This window comes from Erythrolamprus reginae, chromosome 6 (genome assembly GCF_031021105.1).
Source record: "Erythrolamprus reginae isolate rEryReg1 chromosome 6, rEryReg1.hap1, whole genome shotgun sequence".
Classification (NCBI taxonomy): Eukaryota; Metazoa; Chordata; class Lepidosauria; order Squamata; family Dipsadidae; genus Erythrolamprus; species Erythrolamprus reginae.
In genome coordinates this window covers 67,206,502-67,218,948 of record NC_091955.1, presented here as the reverse complement: position 1 = coordinate 67,218,948, position 12,447 = coordinate 67,206,502, and the positions used below count along the sequence as shown (strand labels likewise).

The following is a 12,447-nucleotide window of genomic DNA, read 5'->3' as shown; positions in this document are numbered from 1 at the left end:
TTCCTCAGATGAAGAAGAAGGTGGGAGTGACTCGGCAGAGGGGGGCTTGGCACACAGCCCAGGCAGTCAATCTCCCTTATCTTCTATAGCTTCAGATAATGACATGTTGGACACACTCAAGCACAGAATTATGCGTAGAAGAGACCAAGTAAGAACATATTACAGGAAATAAGGGAGGCCACCTGTGTTTAGGTGGGGCTCCAGTAGTTAGGGCTGCTGCTATAAATAGCAGCATGTGGGTTTAGCCATTGTGGAAGAATATCTGTTGTAGTTTCATCAGGAATCTTGTGTGCTGGACTTTGTTGCTTTTTCATGCCTTTGAAACCAAAGCAGAGCAGCGTGTGTGTGTGTGTCTCCCTTCCTTGGAAGAAGAAGGGGTGTGAAGTTTCTCCACAGCTGCTGGCTAAGTACTTAATGACTGCTTAAGGGACATTGTACAGACTACCCGGTTGTTTTGGGAAGAGTGCTCTTTGCAATACAAAAAGAGTGCTTAGTTTATTTTGACTTTTGTGATAAAGAACATTGTTTTGAATTTTAAAACGTGTGTGTGTGTGTCTGAAATTTGTATCCTTGAATTTTCAGGAGGCTCCTATCAGAGAGCCCGACAGAACACTTAGATTCTTGGCTTTTAATGTTTGGCAGAAAAATACTGTCTAATCTTTTAGTGTTTCCACAGTACTTGCAGCTTCTTATAGCATCTATTTTCCTTTACTTCAGAAATCTCATACTGATCTAGATGTATGAGATGGACAATATATTCATCTGTTCCCACTTATTTGACCTGGAGGGGAAAATTTTGAATTTTTTTTTTGAAGGGGATACACTCTTTATCGATGCATTTGGAATGTTTCCATTAAAGAATGAAGGTGCAGCTAGAATCATGTGTTTTTATTGTAACTAGTTGTCCTGTAAGGAGAATCCCTTCAACCGGAAGCCATCACCTGCCGCTTCCCCCTCTATTAAGAAAGCTTCAAAGGGACCCAACATTAAAAATAATTTGAGAAATATAATAAACCTACTAGAATATTACGAAGCAAACCCGGGGAAAAATTTGGCTTTGATATTTTTAGATGCAGAAAAAGCGTTCGATAACTTAAATTGGAATTTTTTTATTAATCAGCTAATAAAGATGAAATTCAAAGAAAAATTTGTAAGAACCATCCGGACTATCTATTCTAAACAATCAGCAAAAGTTATTATCAATGGACAATTAACAGAGAATATAAACATTGAAAAAGGAGTAAGACAGCGATGCCCTCTCTCCCCCTTAATATTTGTATTGGCTATAGAAGTTTTATTAACACAGATACGATCTAACAAAGACATTAAAGGGTTGAAAATAAAGGGGCAAGAATATAAGATCCAAGCATAGAAGACCCCATTGAATCTGGTGAAAATTTATTAAATGAGATTACTAAATTTGGTAAAGTAGCAGGATTAAAAATTAATAAACAAAAAACTAAAGTATTGATAAAAAATTTAACAAATAAAGAAAAGCAAATATTAGAAAACAAATTAGAACTACAAATTGTAAAAAGAGTTAAATATTTAGGTATAAAATTGTCACCAAGGGCAATAACAATTAAAGAAGATAATTATACAGTCTTGATAGAATCATGTGTTTTTATTGTACCTAGTCATCCTGTAAGGAGAATCCCTTCAACCGGAAGCCATCACCTGCCGCTTCCCCCTCTATTAAGAAAGCTTCAAAGGGACCCAAACCAGCAAGGCCTCCTGCTCCTGGACATGGTTTCCCACTAATCAAACGGAAGGTAATTAAAATTGGGGATAAATGGGGAAATAATTTTGCATGGTGCTTCCTGAACTTCCTTTTTTTTAACAGATGCTGGAAGAGGGTTACTAATCTTCTAAGGGAGGGATTGAATACTAAGATAGCTTAGATAAGCTTCATTTTCCAGAATTTTAACAACAACAACAGAGTTGGAAGGGACCTTAGAAGTCTTCTAGTCCAATCACCCTTCTTAGGCAGGAAACCTACACTACTTCAGATAAATAATTATCCAATCTTCTTAAAAGCTTCCATGTTGGAGCATTCACAACTTTTGGAGGCAAGCTGTTCCACTGATTAATTGTTCTAATTGTCAAGAAATTTCTACTTAGTTCTAAGTTGCTTCTCTCCTTGTTTAATTTCCACCCATTGCTTCTTGTTGTACCCTCAGGTGCTTTGGAGATTACTTTGACTCCCTCTTATTTGTGGCAACCCCGGAGACCCCTGCTATCATGTCTCCAATAGTCCTTCTTTTCATTAAACTAGACAGAGATCTTCAAACTTGGCAACTTTAAGATTTGTGGACTTCAACTCCCAGAATTCTCCACCTACTATAGCTGGGAGTTGAAGTCCACAAGTCTTAAAGTTGCCAAGGTTGGGGACCCCTGAACTAGACATACCCAGTTCCCGCAACCGTTCTTCATTTTCAATGCCAGTTATGGGTGGCAAATTTTGGAAATTGAATTTCCCAAAAGAATGTTTAAGATAAAAAAGTTATTTCTATCAGTGAGATGTGAAAAAAAAATCTAAGAAAGAAAATAGAAAAATACTTTTCTGACTATAGGAAACACTTGGAAGTTTTCAATTCTTCCAAGGCTGTGTTATGAAGTGGTGACTAAAAGGGTGTTCCGAAACTTTGTGCATGTAATATTCATTCTTTATTTTAAATTTGTAAATACCTTTACATAGATAATAAGCATGTATTCAGATTTGCCGAAAGACGTATCCACAGTAACTGAATTTAAACATGCCTGGGATAAACATATATCCATTGTAAGATAAAATACAGGAAATAGTATAAGGGCAGACTAGATGGACCATGAGGTCTTTTTCTGCCGTCAGTCTTCTATGTTTCTATGTTTCTATGAATGTTCAGTTAAATAAAAGACAATAAACAATTCCCTGCCTGCCTTTCACGGTTATGAAGCTAGGCAGTCAATGGCAAGAAGTCAGAAGGAATTTGGCATTTTGTATCTTCTCCTAAATTCTGTCCTTCTTCTGTCTTATTGTCAGTAACTATTATTTCTCTCTGTCTACTCTGGAAATACAGTGATCCCCCGCTCGTTGCGAGGGTTTAAAACGTCGCCGCCGGCATGGGGGGCTTGCCAGCACCCCCCGGACCCCCAACCCGGGTTTGGGGGGCTGCTAGGAAGCCCCCCATGCCGGCGGCGACGTTTTAAAACAGCCGCGCCGCCACCCAATCTTCGGCTCCTCGCTAGTGGGCAGGCAGGCGGCGGACAAGCCGTTCGCTGGCGCTGCTCGCTCGCGCTTCCCAGCTGAGTCCTGAAGCGAATTCGCTTCAGGACTCAGGTGGAAAGCGGCGAGAGTGAGCGCTAGCGAACGGCTTGTCCGCCGCCCGCTCGGCGTCCCGCGCCCACGCCGTTCATTCTTGCCGCTTTCCACCTGAGTCCTGAAGCGAATTCGCTTCAGGACTCAGCTGGAAAGCGGCGAGAATGAACGGCGTGGGTGCGGGACGCCGAGCGGGCGGCGGACAAGACGTTCGCTAGCGCTCGCTCTCGCCGCTTTCCAACTGAGTCCTGAAGCGAATTCGCTTCAGGACTCAGGTGGGAAGCGGCGAGAATGAACGGCGTGGGCGGGCGAAGGGCGGGCGGCAGCGAGGAGTTTGCGTGGGCGGTGGGGAAACTCCTTGCTGATGCCCGCCGCTCGCCCTCCCGCCAGCAAGAGGGGGAAGACCCAGGGAAGCCGCCCAGCAGCTGATCTGCCGGGTGCCATCTACGCATGTGTGCCCATAGAAAAAAAGGGCATGCATGCGCAGATGGTGTTTTGACTTCCGGGTTCAAAAATCGCAAATTACCCTGTTCGCAATGGTTGGGGACGCAATAACCGGGGGATCACTGTAGTTGATACGATATACAAATCTTGTGTGGGATATTTGCAGTTCTTTGGGTTTTTTCTTCTTTTTTATAGGTTCAGTCGGATCAGTATGTCCCAGTGGAGAATATTTATGGTGAGATGGACAGCATTGAGCAACAGCTGGATGAGTTAGAACACCGAGGAGTTGAGCTGGAAAGAAAACTCCGCAGCATAGAGAATGGTAGGCTAGCTGATGCTACTCCTAAGACTGGACAAGGGAAGGAAGTGTGTTTTTCTGACCTCACCCTGTCCTGTCTCCAATTGGCAGATGTCCCTGAAGACGGTTTGCTGGTGGATTGGTTTAAGCTGATTCATGAGAAACATATGCTAGTGCGTCGGGAGTCTGAACTTATCTATATGTGAGTACAATATAAGCTGCAATCCCAAACATGCTTACTAATACAGTGTTCTCTCAATTTTCGCAGGGGATGCGTTCCGAGACCACCCGCGAAAGTCGAATTTCCGCAAAGTAGCGATGCGGAAGTAAATACACTATTTTTGGCTATGAACAGTATCACAAGCCATCCCTTAACACTTTAAGCCCCTAAATTACAATTTCCCATTCCCTTAGCAACCATTCAGATTATTACTCACCATGTTTATTTAATAAAGTTTATTAAAAAACATATTTATTAAAGGCGGACGAAAGTTTGGCGATGACATATGACGCCATCGGGCGGGAAAAATCGTGGTATAGGGGAAAAACCCGCGACGTATTTTTTAATTAATATTTTTGAAAAACTGTGGTATAGGCGTTTTGCGAAGTTCGAATCCGCGAAAATCAAGGGAACACTGTACATTGAATTCAGCAAGTCTTAACTTTTGAATAAATATGCCATTAGACTCCTTCACATTGTTCACCACTATAAATTAATGTGGCTCTCTTCCTAAAATCTCTACAGTGAGAAGCAGTTTATTAGTTGGATGATTTCCTATGTATGGGGCGTAGAATGAAAGCAGAATGGCTAACTTGGCAACTTTAAGACTTGTGGACTTCAACTCCCAGAATTCTCTAGCCAGCTATGCCGGCTGGAGAATTCTGGGAGTTGAAGTCCACAAGTCTTAAAGTTGCCAAATTTGAGGACCCCTGGCTTACCTATTTTATTCAATATTGTTTCAAAATGGTCAGTTGATTATTTGTAGGAAGCCCAGAGATAATTAGTATAAAGTATTCACAGTAGTTCTTTTGACCTTTGGAAAAGTGATCTACCTGGATTTCATTCAATATTTCAATAGCGACAAATTCAATAATGATAACAGAAATGCAAATATGGAGGCAGCCACAAGCAGAAATTGTGCAAAAATACCGGAGAATAAAGAATATTTTCTTTTACTGAAGATTTGAGAGAACTGTGTCAATCCTTAAAGATGGTATATCAGTTTTTACAATAATTAAAGCAATAATACATGCTCTGTTTCTTCTTTCGAGTTTTAAGCAGCAGAACTTGGAGCAGCGTCAAGCTGATGTGGAGTATGAATTGCGATGTCTTCTTAATAAACCTGGCAAGTCTTAAAGGGTGTTAGCCTGCTGTTTGCTTTTTTAAAAAGAAAAAAAAATTAAATGAAATATGTTGTAGCATTAGGAAATTATTTAAATCGTAAGCATCTGTTCTCTCATTGGGCTTGGTTATTTCCTAATCCAGTATCGGTCATGCATGGACTGTACTGGAGGGAAATGATGAGAATTACAGTTTGACACATCTGGGAGGAATTACATGGAGGAAGACTGAATTGTGTTTATTGCTTTTTTATGTTTTTTTATTTGTTTCACCATATTTTGGTTGCCAGCAGGGAGTACTGTTCTGTAAAAGCAGAGTATCTGTTTCTAACCAAGAGCTTTTCTGTATGCCCTCTATTTCTGCCCTAAAAGCATGAATCCAACAAAAAAGAAACTCCCAAAATAGGTTGAAAGTATAATGACCTGTTGAAAGATATCAGAACTTACTGATTCATAACAACATTCAAATGACAACCCACAGCCGATCCTTTAATATACATGGTAATAATAATTATGGTGGCATAGTCAACCAGATGTTTAGACTGGATTTGGCATTTTTTACCCCTATCAAATCTTTCCCAGAGACCTGGGATAGACAGATGTTGTTTGATGGTGTTAAAGGTATTGTCAGAGGATGTGAGCTGTTCTAAGAAAAGCTGCCATTTGCAATTGACTGGTGGTGATTTTGTCAATACCAATAGTGTTCAAGTGGTGGTCCAGATGTTTGGGATTATGATTATTCGATCCCCCCTTTTAATATATATTTTGGTGAGCTCTCATTCATTTTCAGCCAAAAAAACCTCAATGGCACATAAAATATAGGAACTTGTAAATCTACTATCGTTTGTTCTAATGGCAGTGGATTTCCACAGAATCATGGTGCTGTGTTACTGAAGATGCCACTATAGAAGCAAGATAGGAAAGCAAAATTTGCCCAATCTTTTATATACAGTGGTACCTCTACCTACAAAACCCCCAATTATAACTTTTCTAGATAAGAACCGGATGTTCAATAATTTTTTGCCTCCTCTCAAGAGCCATTTTCCACTTACAAACCCAAGCCTCCGAAACTGTAACTGGAAAAGGTAGGGAGAAGCCTCTGTGGGGCCTCTCTAGGGATCTCCCAGGAGGAAACAGGGCCGGAAAAGGCAGGGAGAAGCCTCCGTGGGGCCTCTCTAGGGATCTCCCAGGAGGAAACGGCCTCCACCCTCCCTGTGGTTTCCCCAATCACACATATTATTTGCTTTTACATTGATTCCTATGGGAAAAATTGCTTCTTGTTACAAACATTTCTACTTAAGAACCTGGTCACGGAACAAATTAAGTTTGTAAGTAGAGGTACCAATGTATTCTCACCGCATTTAATATGTAGTGAAGAAGATGCATAAATGGGGGTCAGAAGCACTTTTCTCATGTAACATTTTATAGAGCATAAATTGTCTTTATTATATAATTTGTTTCCTCTCTTTCTTTCTGTTGGGCACTAGATAAAGACTGGACAGATGATGACCGAATCAGGGAGAAGGTATTGATGGAAGAGCTTGTAACTATTATTGAACAACGGAATGCCATTGTCAACAGTCTGGATGAGGATCGGCAAAGGTAGTGAAATGAAAAGCGAATGGCTGTGTTTTTGGTTCATTGAAAACAATTGGTCTGGGAAATGCTGATGTAGCACTGCAGAGCATAATTGAATGTGTGATTCTTACCATCAGTTCTTTGATAAGCTAAGCCAGGTGATATTAGCAACTTGGGCAAAAGGGTAGTGTGTTAATTTATATACGCGAGGGGTGGGCAATATACAGCTTCTGGAATCTCCTGCCACCATTAGCTATCTTTTTAGGAAAGGATACATTCACAAAATGTAATCAATGTCCCAAAATGGATTTAATTGAACTAAAAACAATTTTTTTAAAAAATTGTAAAACCCAGGCAATAGCATACGTGTGATGCATTTTCCCTATTTGGACCTTCATCCACTTGAAAAATATTAAACCCAGACTTTGGTCACCAAATAGCAGCTCATCGCTGCTTTAGGAGCACGATTCTTGTTCTAATCAGTCCGACTGGCTACATTGACTAAAACGGGATCTGATTGTTTTGCTTGTTTTGCCAGGGAGGAAGAGGAAGATAAAATGTTGGAAGCCATGATTAAAAAAAAAGGTAAGAAGAATGAGGCCTAGTCATTCAGACTTCCCAGTCTCAGATGCAGTTGCTGTTTGCAGAATTAGGCACTGATATTGTTGTTTAACTATTAAATATGTTTGTCTTCTGTACAAAATATGTTTAATATCTATACCCAGACCAACTTCAGTTCTATCCTAAAAAAAATGCTAATAGTTTAATGAAGTATAAAATATAAACCAAATAGGTAACTTATCCTGTTTTCCATAATACATCTTAGCAGTAAAGTATACTTTTTGTTCCTTGCAGATGGGAGGAATTTGAAATGGGAAATACAAAGTAATGTTTCTCCATCCTAAATTGACTTTGGCAGTATGTAGTATTGGCACACTTCTATGTTGTTAGGGTACATCTTTGTCAAAAGTGGCAGCACATTTGCAACCATGAACCAAGGGAGAGGGAAGTTGTGTTGGTTTAGCTTATTTCCCTTTGCCAACACAGGAGAGTAGCAGATAGCTTTTATTTATTATTATTATTTATTTATTTATTTATTTATTTATTTATTTATTTATTTATTTATTTATTTATTTATTTATTTATTTATTTATTTATTTATTTATTTATTTATTTATTTATTTATTTATTTATTTATTTATTTATTTATTTATTTATTTATTTATTGGATTTGTATGCCGCCCCTCTCCGCAGACTCGGGGCGGCTAACAACAGCAATAAAACAGCATATAATAATAATCCAATACTAAAACAGTTAAAAACCCTTATTATAAAACCAAACATACATACAGACATACCATGCATAAAATTGTAAAGGCCTAGGGGGAAAGAGTATCTCAATTCCCCCATGCCTGGCGGCAGAGGTGGGTTTTAAGCAGCTTACGAAAGGCAAGGAGGGTGGGGGCAATTCTAATCTCTGGGGGGAGTTGCTTCCAGAGGGCCGGGGCCGCCACAGAGAAGGCTGTTCCCCTGGGTCCCACCAAGCGACATTGTTCAGTTGACGGGACCTGGAGAAGACCCACTCTGTGGGACCTAACTGGTCGCTGGGATTCGTGCAGCAGAAGGCGGTCCCTGAGATAATCTGGTCCGGTGCCATGAAGGGCTTTATAGGTCATAACCAACACTTTGAATTGCGACCGGAAACTGATCGGCAACCAATGCAGACTGCGGAGTGTTGGTGTAACATGGGCATATTTGGAAAAGCTCATGATAGCTCTTGCTATCTTGGAAATCAAAGAAAGTTAGGTGAAAAGAGGAGATAAACTGAGGCATTGTACCAGTGAATCTGCCTTTTTTCTTCCAGTTCCAGTATAGAAGAGGTCAATCCTCCTTCCCTTTGAAGCAAATACCTCAAAAGGAAAAAATGCAGGTCATGAACCTTTTTCAATAACATGCATTTAATTAGTTATTTTACATTGATTTTGGTAGCTGTGGATCAAAAACAAATAGAAAGCATAGACGTTCTGCCAAAAATATTGGAAATCCAGGATCCTTTGTGATTTGTCATAAAAGCTAGAAACTTTTTCTGTTAACAAGAACAGTTCATTGTCAAGAGAAAATGATTTTTTCTTTGACCTGGAGAATCACAGCATACATACTGGATGGGATTGATTCTGAGTACAGTGTAATAATTCTAAATTGAGATTCTGTTTTCATTCCCAGAGTGGTGCAGGTTCAGTAATGAATAAGTTCAATGGCTGTTGTGCTCTTAATATTTTCCACCTGAAAATCTTTTTTTTTCTTAATCCAATATAAGAAGGGAGTGGAAATCTGAACACAACTGCAGATTCTGTAAACTTTGCTACCTCCGATTCCAATATTATCTAAGTTTTAGAAATCACACAAGTACATGTATTTAGATTCTTAGATAATATCTATGCACAAGTTTTGAATATTAGTCACTAAATGTACATTTTAAATTATAAAATTTACATTCCTGTAAATCCTATCATTGAGGCATGTTCTGGATGTATTGCTTAAGCAACTGTGATCTAAGAAAGTCTTTCCACATGTTATACAAAGGATATTGGGTTAGTTCAGTGCTTGATCAGGTATTTATTTATTTATTATTTATTTATTGGATTTGTATGCCGCCCCTCTCCGTAGACTCGGGGCGGCTAACAACAATGATAAAAAACAGCATGTAACAATCCAATTAATAAAACAACTAAAAACCCTTATTATAAAACCAAACATACACACAAACATACCATGCATAACTTGTAATGGCCTAGGGGGAAGGAATATCTCAACTCCCCCATGCCTGGTGGCATGTGAGTCTTGAGTAGTTTACGAAAGACAGGGAGGGTGGGGGCAGTTCTAATCTCCGGGGGGAGTTGGTTCCAGAGGGCCGGGGCCGCCACAGAGAAGGCTCTTCCCCTGGGGCCCGCCAAACAACATTGTTTAGTCGACGGGACCTGGAGAAGGCCAACTCTGTGGGACCTTATCGGTCACTGGGATTCGTGCGGTAGCAGGTGGTTCCGGAGGTAATCTGGTCCAATGCCATGTAGGGCTTTAAAGGTCATGACCAACACTTTGAATTGTGACCAGAAACTGATCTGCAGCCAATGCAAGCCACGGAGTATTGAGGAAACGTGGGCGAATCTTGGAAGCCCCACGACGGCTCTCGCGGCTGCGTTCTGCATGATCTGAAGTTTCCGAACACTTTTCAAAGGTAGCCCCATGTAGAGAGCGTTGCAGGTAAGGTTAGGAAAGAATAGTTTCTGAAAATGAAGAGCTTTTTGTTCAGTTTAAGCAGACAGTTGGAATAGTCTGGCTGATTCTAAGGGAATCTTCTATGCTCTTAATCCCCCCTACATTGCATGCCACTAACCCTAACCCTTTTCTCTCTCCAGAATTTCGCAAGGACTCCGAGGCTGACAGCAAGAAGAAAGGAAAATTCAAACCAATGAAAGTGCTGAAGTTACTTGGAAATAAACCTGACTCAAAAAGCAAATCCCCCAAGGAAAAAAGCTAAAGCATCTGGCAACCAAAAAGAGTAATGGGGCTGCTAGTCTCTTTGACTGCTCAGCCCCATTTAGCTGGGCATGCTGTGCCTGGCAAGTAGGATGGCTTCCTGCTTTTGCCCATTTTTTTAAAAAAAGAGGTTGTGCCTTGCCATACACCAAAGCTGGCTTTATCTCGGAGAAATCCAACCATCTTCCACAGCAGCAGGTGTTAAGAAAAGGGGGAAATATGGCAAGTCTTATGAGCACATTACAGAGAGGGACAGACATGGAGGAAGTAGCTGTTTGCCATTTTCCCTTTCAGGGTGGGGATGGGAATGGACAAATAAAATAGCTTTAGACTTCCTCAGTCGTGCACCTATTATATCTTTGATTGTTCAGAACTTTTAATCATGCGTGTTATGGGGAAAGTTGCACTAATTCTCTTCTTCCTTTTAACTGTGATAGTCACATGTGCCTAATAATCTCTTTGGGGGAGGGAGGAGGAAGGGAATCCCCATTGTAGTTTGGGAGCCTCTGGTTATCTCTTTCAAATTCCTTTTCACATTCTTTTGCTCCTCTTTGCTTATTCAATTTTTTTTAAAAAAATTGGCCTTTCAGGGCAGATTTTTGTTGAAGGCTCAACTTTTTAAAATATTTTGACCGTCAAAAAGTCTTAGTATAAAATCTGTTAAAAACAGCCCCCAAATCTGACCAGCGCTCTATTTCTGGAAAATTTCTCTGCCTCCAAAGAAGATATTATGCTGTGAATGCTGATTCTCTTGGCAACCAGTTAACAAACCACAGAGGAAAGGCTAAGACAGCTTTGGCCTCTGTTGTAAAGCAAATGGGAGCTGCTGTCACAGGGCAGATTTGTGCAGGTGTGAATGGAAAACGACTGGATCTTTTTAACCCTCTTAGTTGCTTCTGCTGCTGCTATTTATATCAGGGGACACAAGCAGGCTGGGACAATAACTCATTGCCTGCCAAACATTAGAGCCAGGAGAGAATGTCAAGCTGTCTTCAATATCAACACGGTACCACTGTAATTCTTCTTAGCTCCCTCCCCTCAGGGTTTATGTGCACGTCGTCCCCCCCCCCCAAGAGTGCAAAAGATCTTTATAATTTTTGTAGCCAAACTCCCACCCCCTATCTGACTTTCAGCTTTTTCGTTTTGTGTGTATGTATGAATTCAGAGGGGAGAGTCCTTTTTTTCTCTTCCGGCTTCTCTAACTTGAGGGATTATTTATTGAGATGTTTGTTTGGTCTGAGTTAAATGTTGATAATATTGTAGGTGCTGGTTTGAGTTCTTATTAGCAAATTGCTGTGCTGCTTTATTCAAATGTGATGAATTGGCAAACAGTCCTCGACTGTGATTTTCAATCTGGAGTGCCCTCCCTAACTTGGGAGCCCTCCAGATGTGTTATGCTACCATTTCCCATCTGGTCAGCCAGTACGACATGTTAATACTAGTTTGGGAATGATGGATAAATCAACACATCTGGAAAGCAGCCGCTAGGGTTTTGGCCTTTTTAAAGTAGAACTGAATTCATTGGTGGTGTCAGCTCTGTTTGGGACCACCTTCTCAACCTCTACAACAGGAGTGTCAAACTTGTAGCCCATGGGCTGGATGGATCACGCCCTGGCCACCCCCACTCCCATTTTAGAGAAGGGGGAAAAGTTGCAATACGTCACATGATGACAGGGTGGGGGCGCAAATTTGACACCTTTGCTCTATCAGAACAGTAGCCACCATCTGATTCTTGCTCTCCAATACAAGATTGTCCAATGCACAGCTCTTCCTTTTATAAAACAAAACAAGTCAATCTTTTCAAATAACCTCAGATGCATTCCCATCAGAAATTACCAGATTCTGGGGAACATAATTACCTTGTGTTTAACTGCTGTCTCCACTGATGGGCACAGATGAAATCAATAATAAAACTGATAAAAAACATTATATTTTGTACCTGTTGTGTTTG

The 12,447-nt window shown here is 40.5% G+C and overlaps 1 protein-coding gene across 1 annotated transcript in view; it reads left to right on the top strand.

The window, feature by feature from the left end:
• Nucleotides 1–12,422, top strand: part of MICALL1 (MICAL like 1) — a 65,371-nt gene extending 52,949 nt beyond the window's left edge. The window contains exons 10-16 of the mRNA XM_070756169.1: nt 1,638–1,772; nt 3,938–4,064; nt 4,152–4,242; nt 5,313–5,386; nt 6,869–6,983; nt 7,498–7,544; nt 10,376–12,422. Coding sequence (XP_070612270.1) covers nt 1,638–1,772; nt 3,938–4,064; nt 4,152–4,242; nt 5,313–5,386; nt 6,869–6,983; nt 7,498–7,544; nt 10,376–10,497 — 711 coding nt within the window. The 3' untranslated portion in view covers nt 10,498–12,422. The remainder of the gene's footprint in view (nt 1–1,637; nt 1,773–3,937; nt 4,065–4,151; nt 4,243–5,312; nt 5,387–6,868; nt 6,984–7,497; nt 7,545–10,375) is intronic.
• Nucleotides 12,423–12,447: the final 25 nt, after the last annotated feature.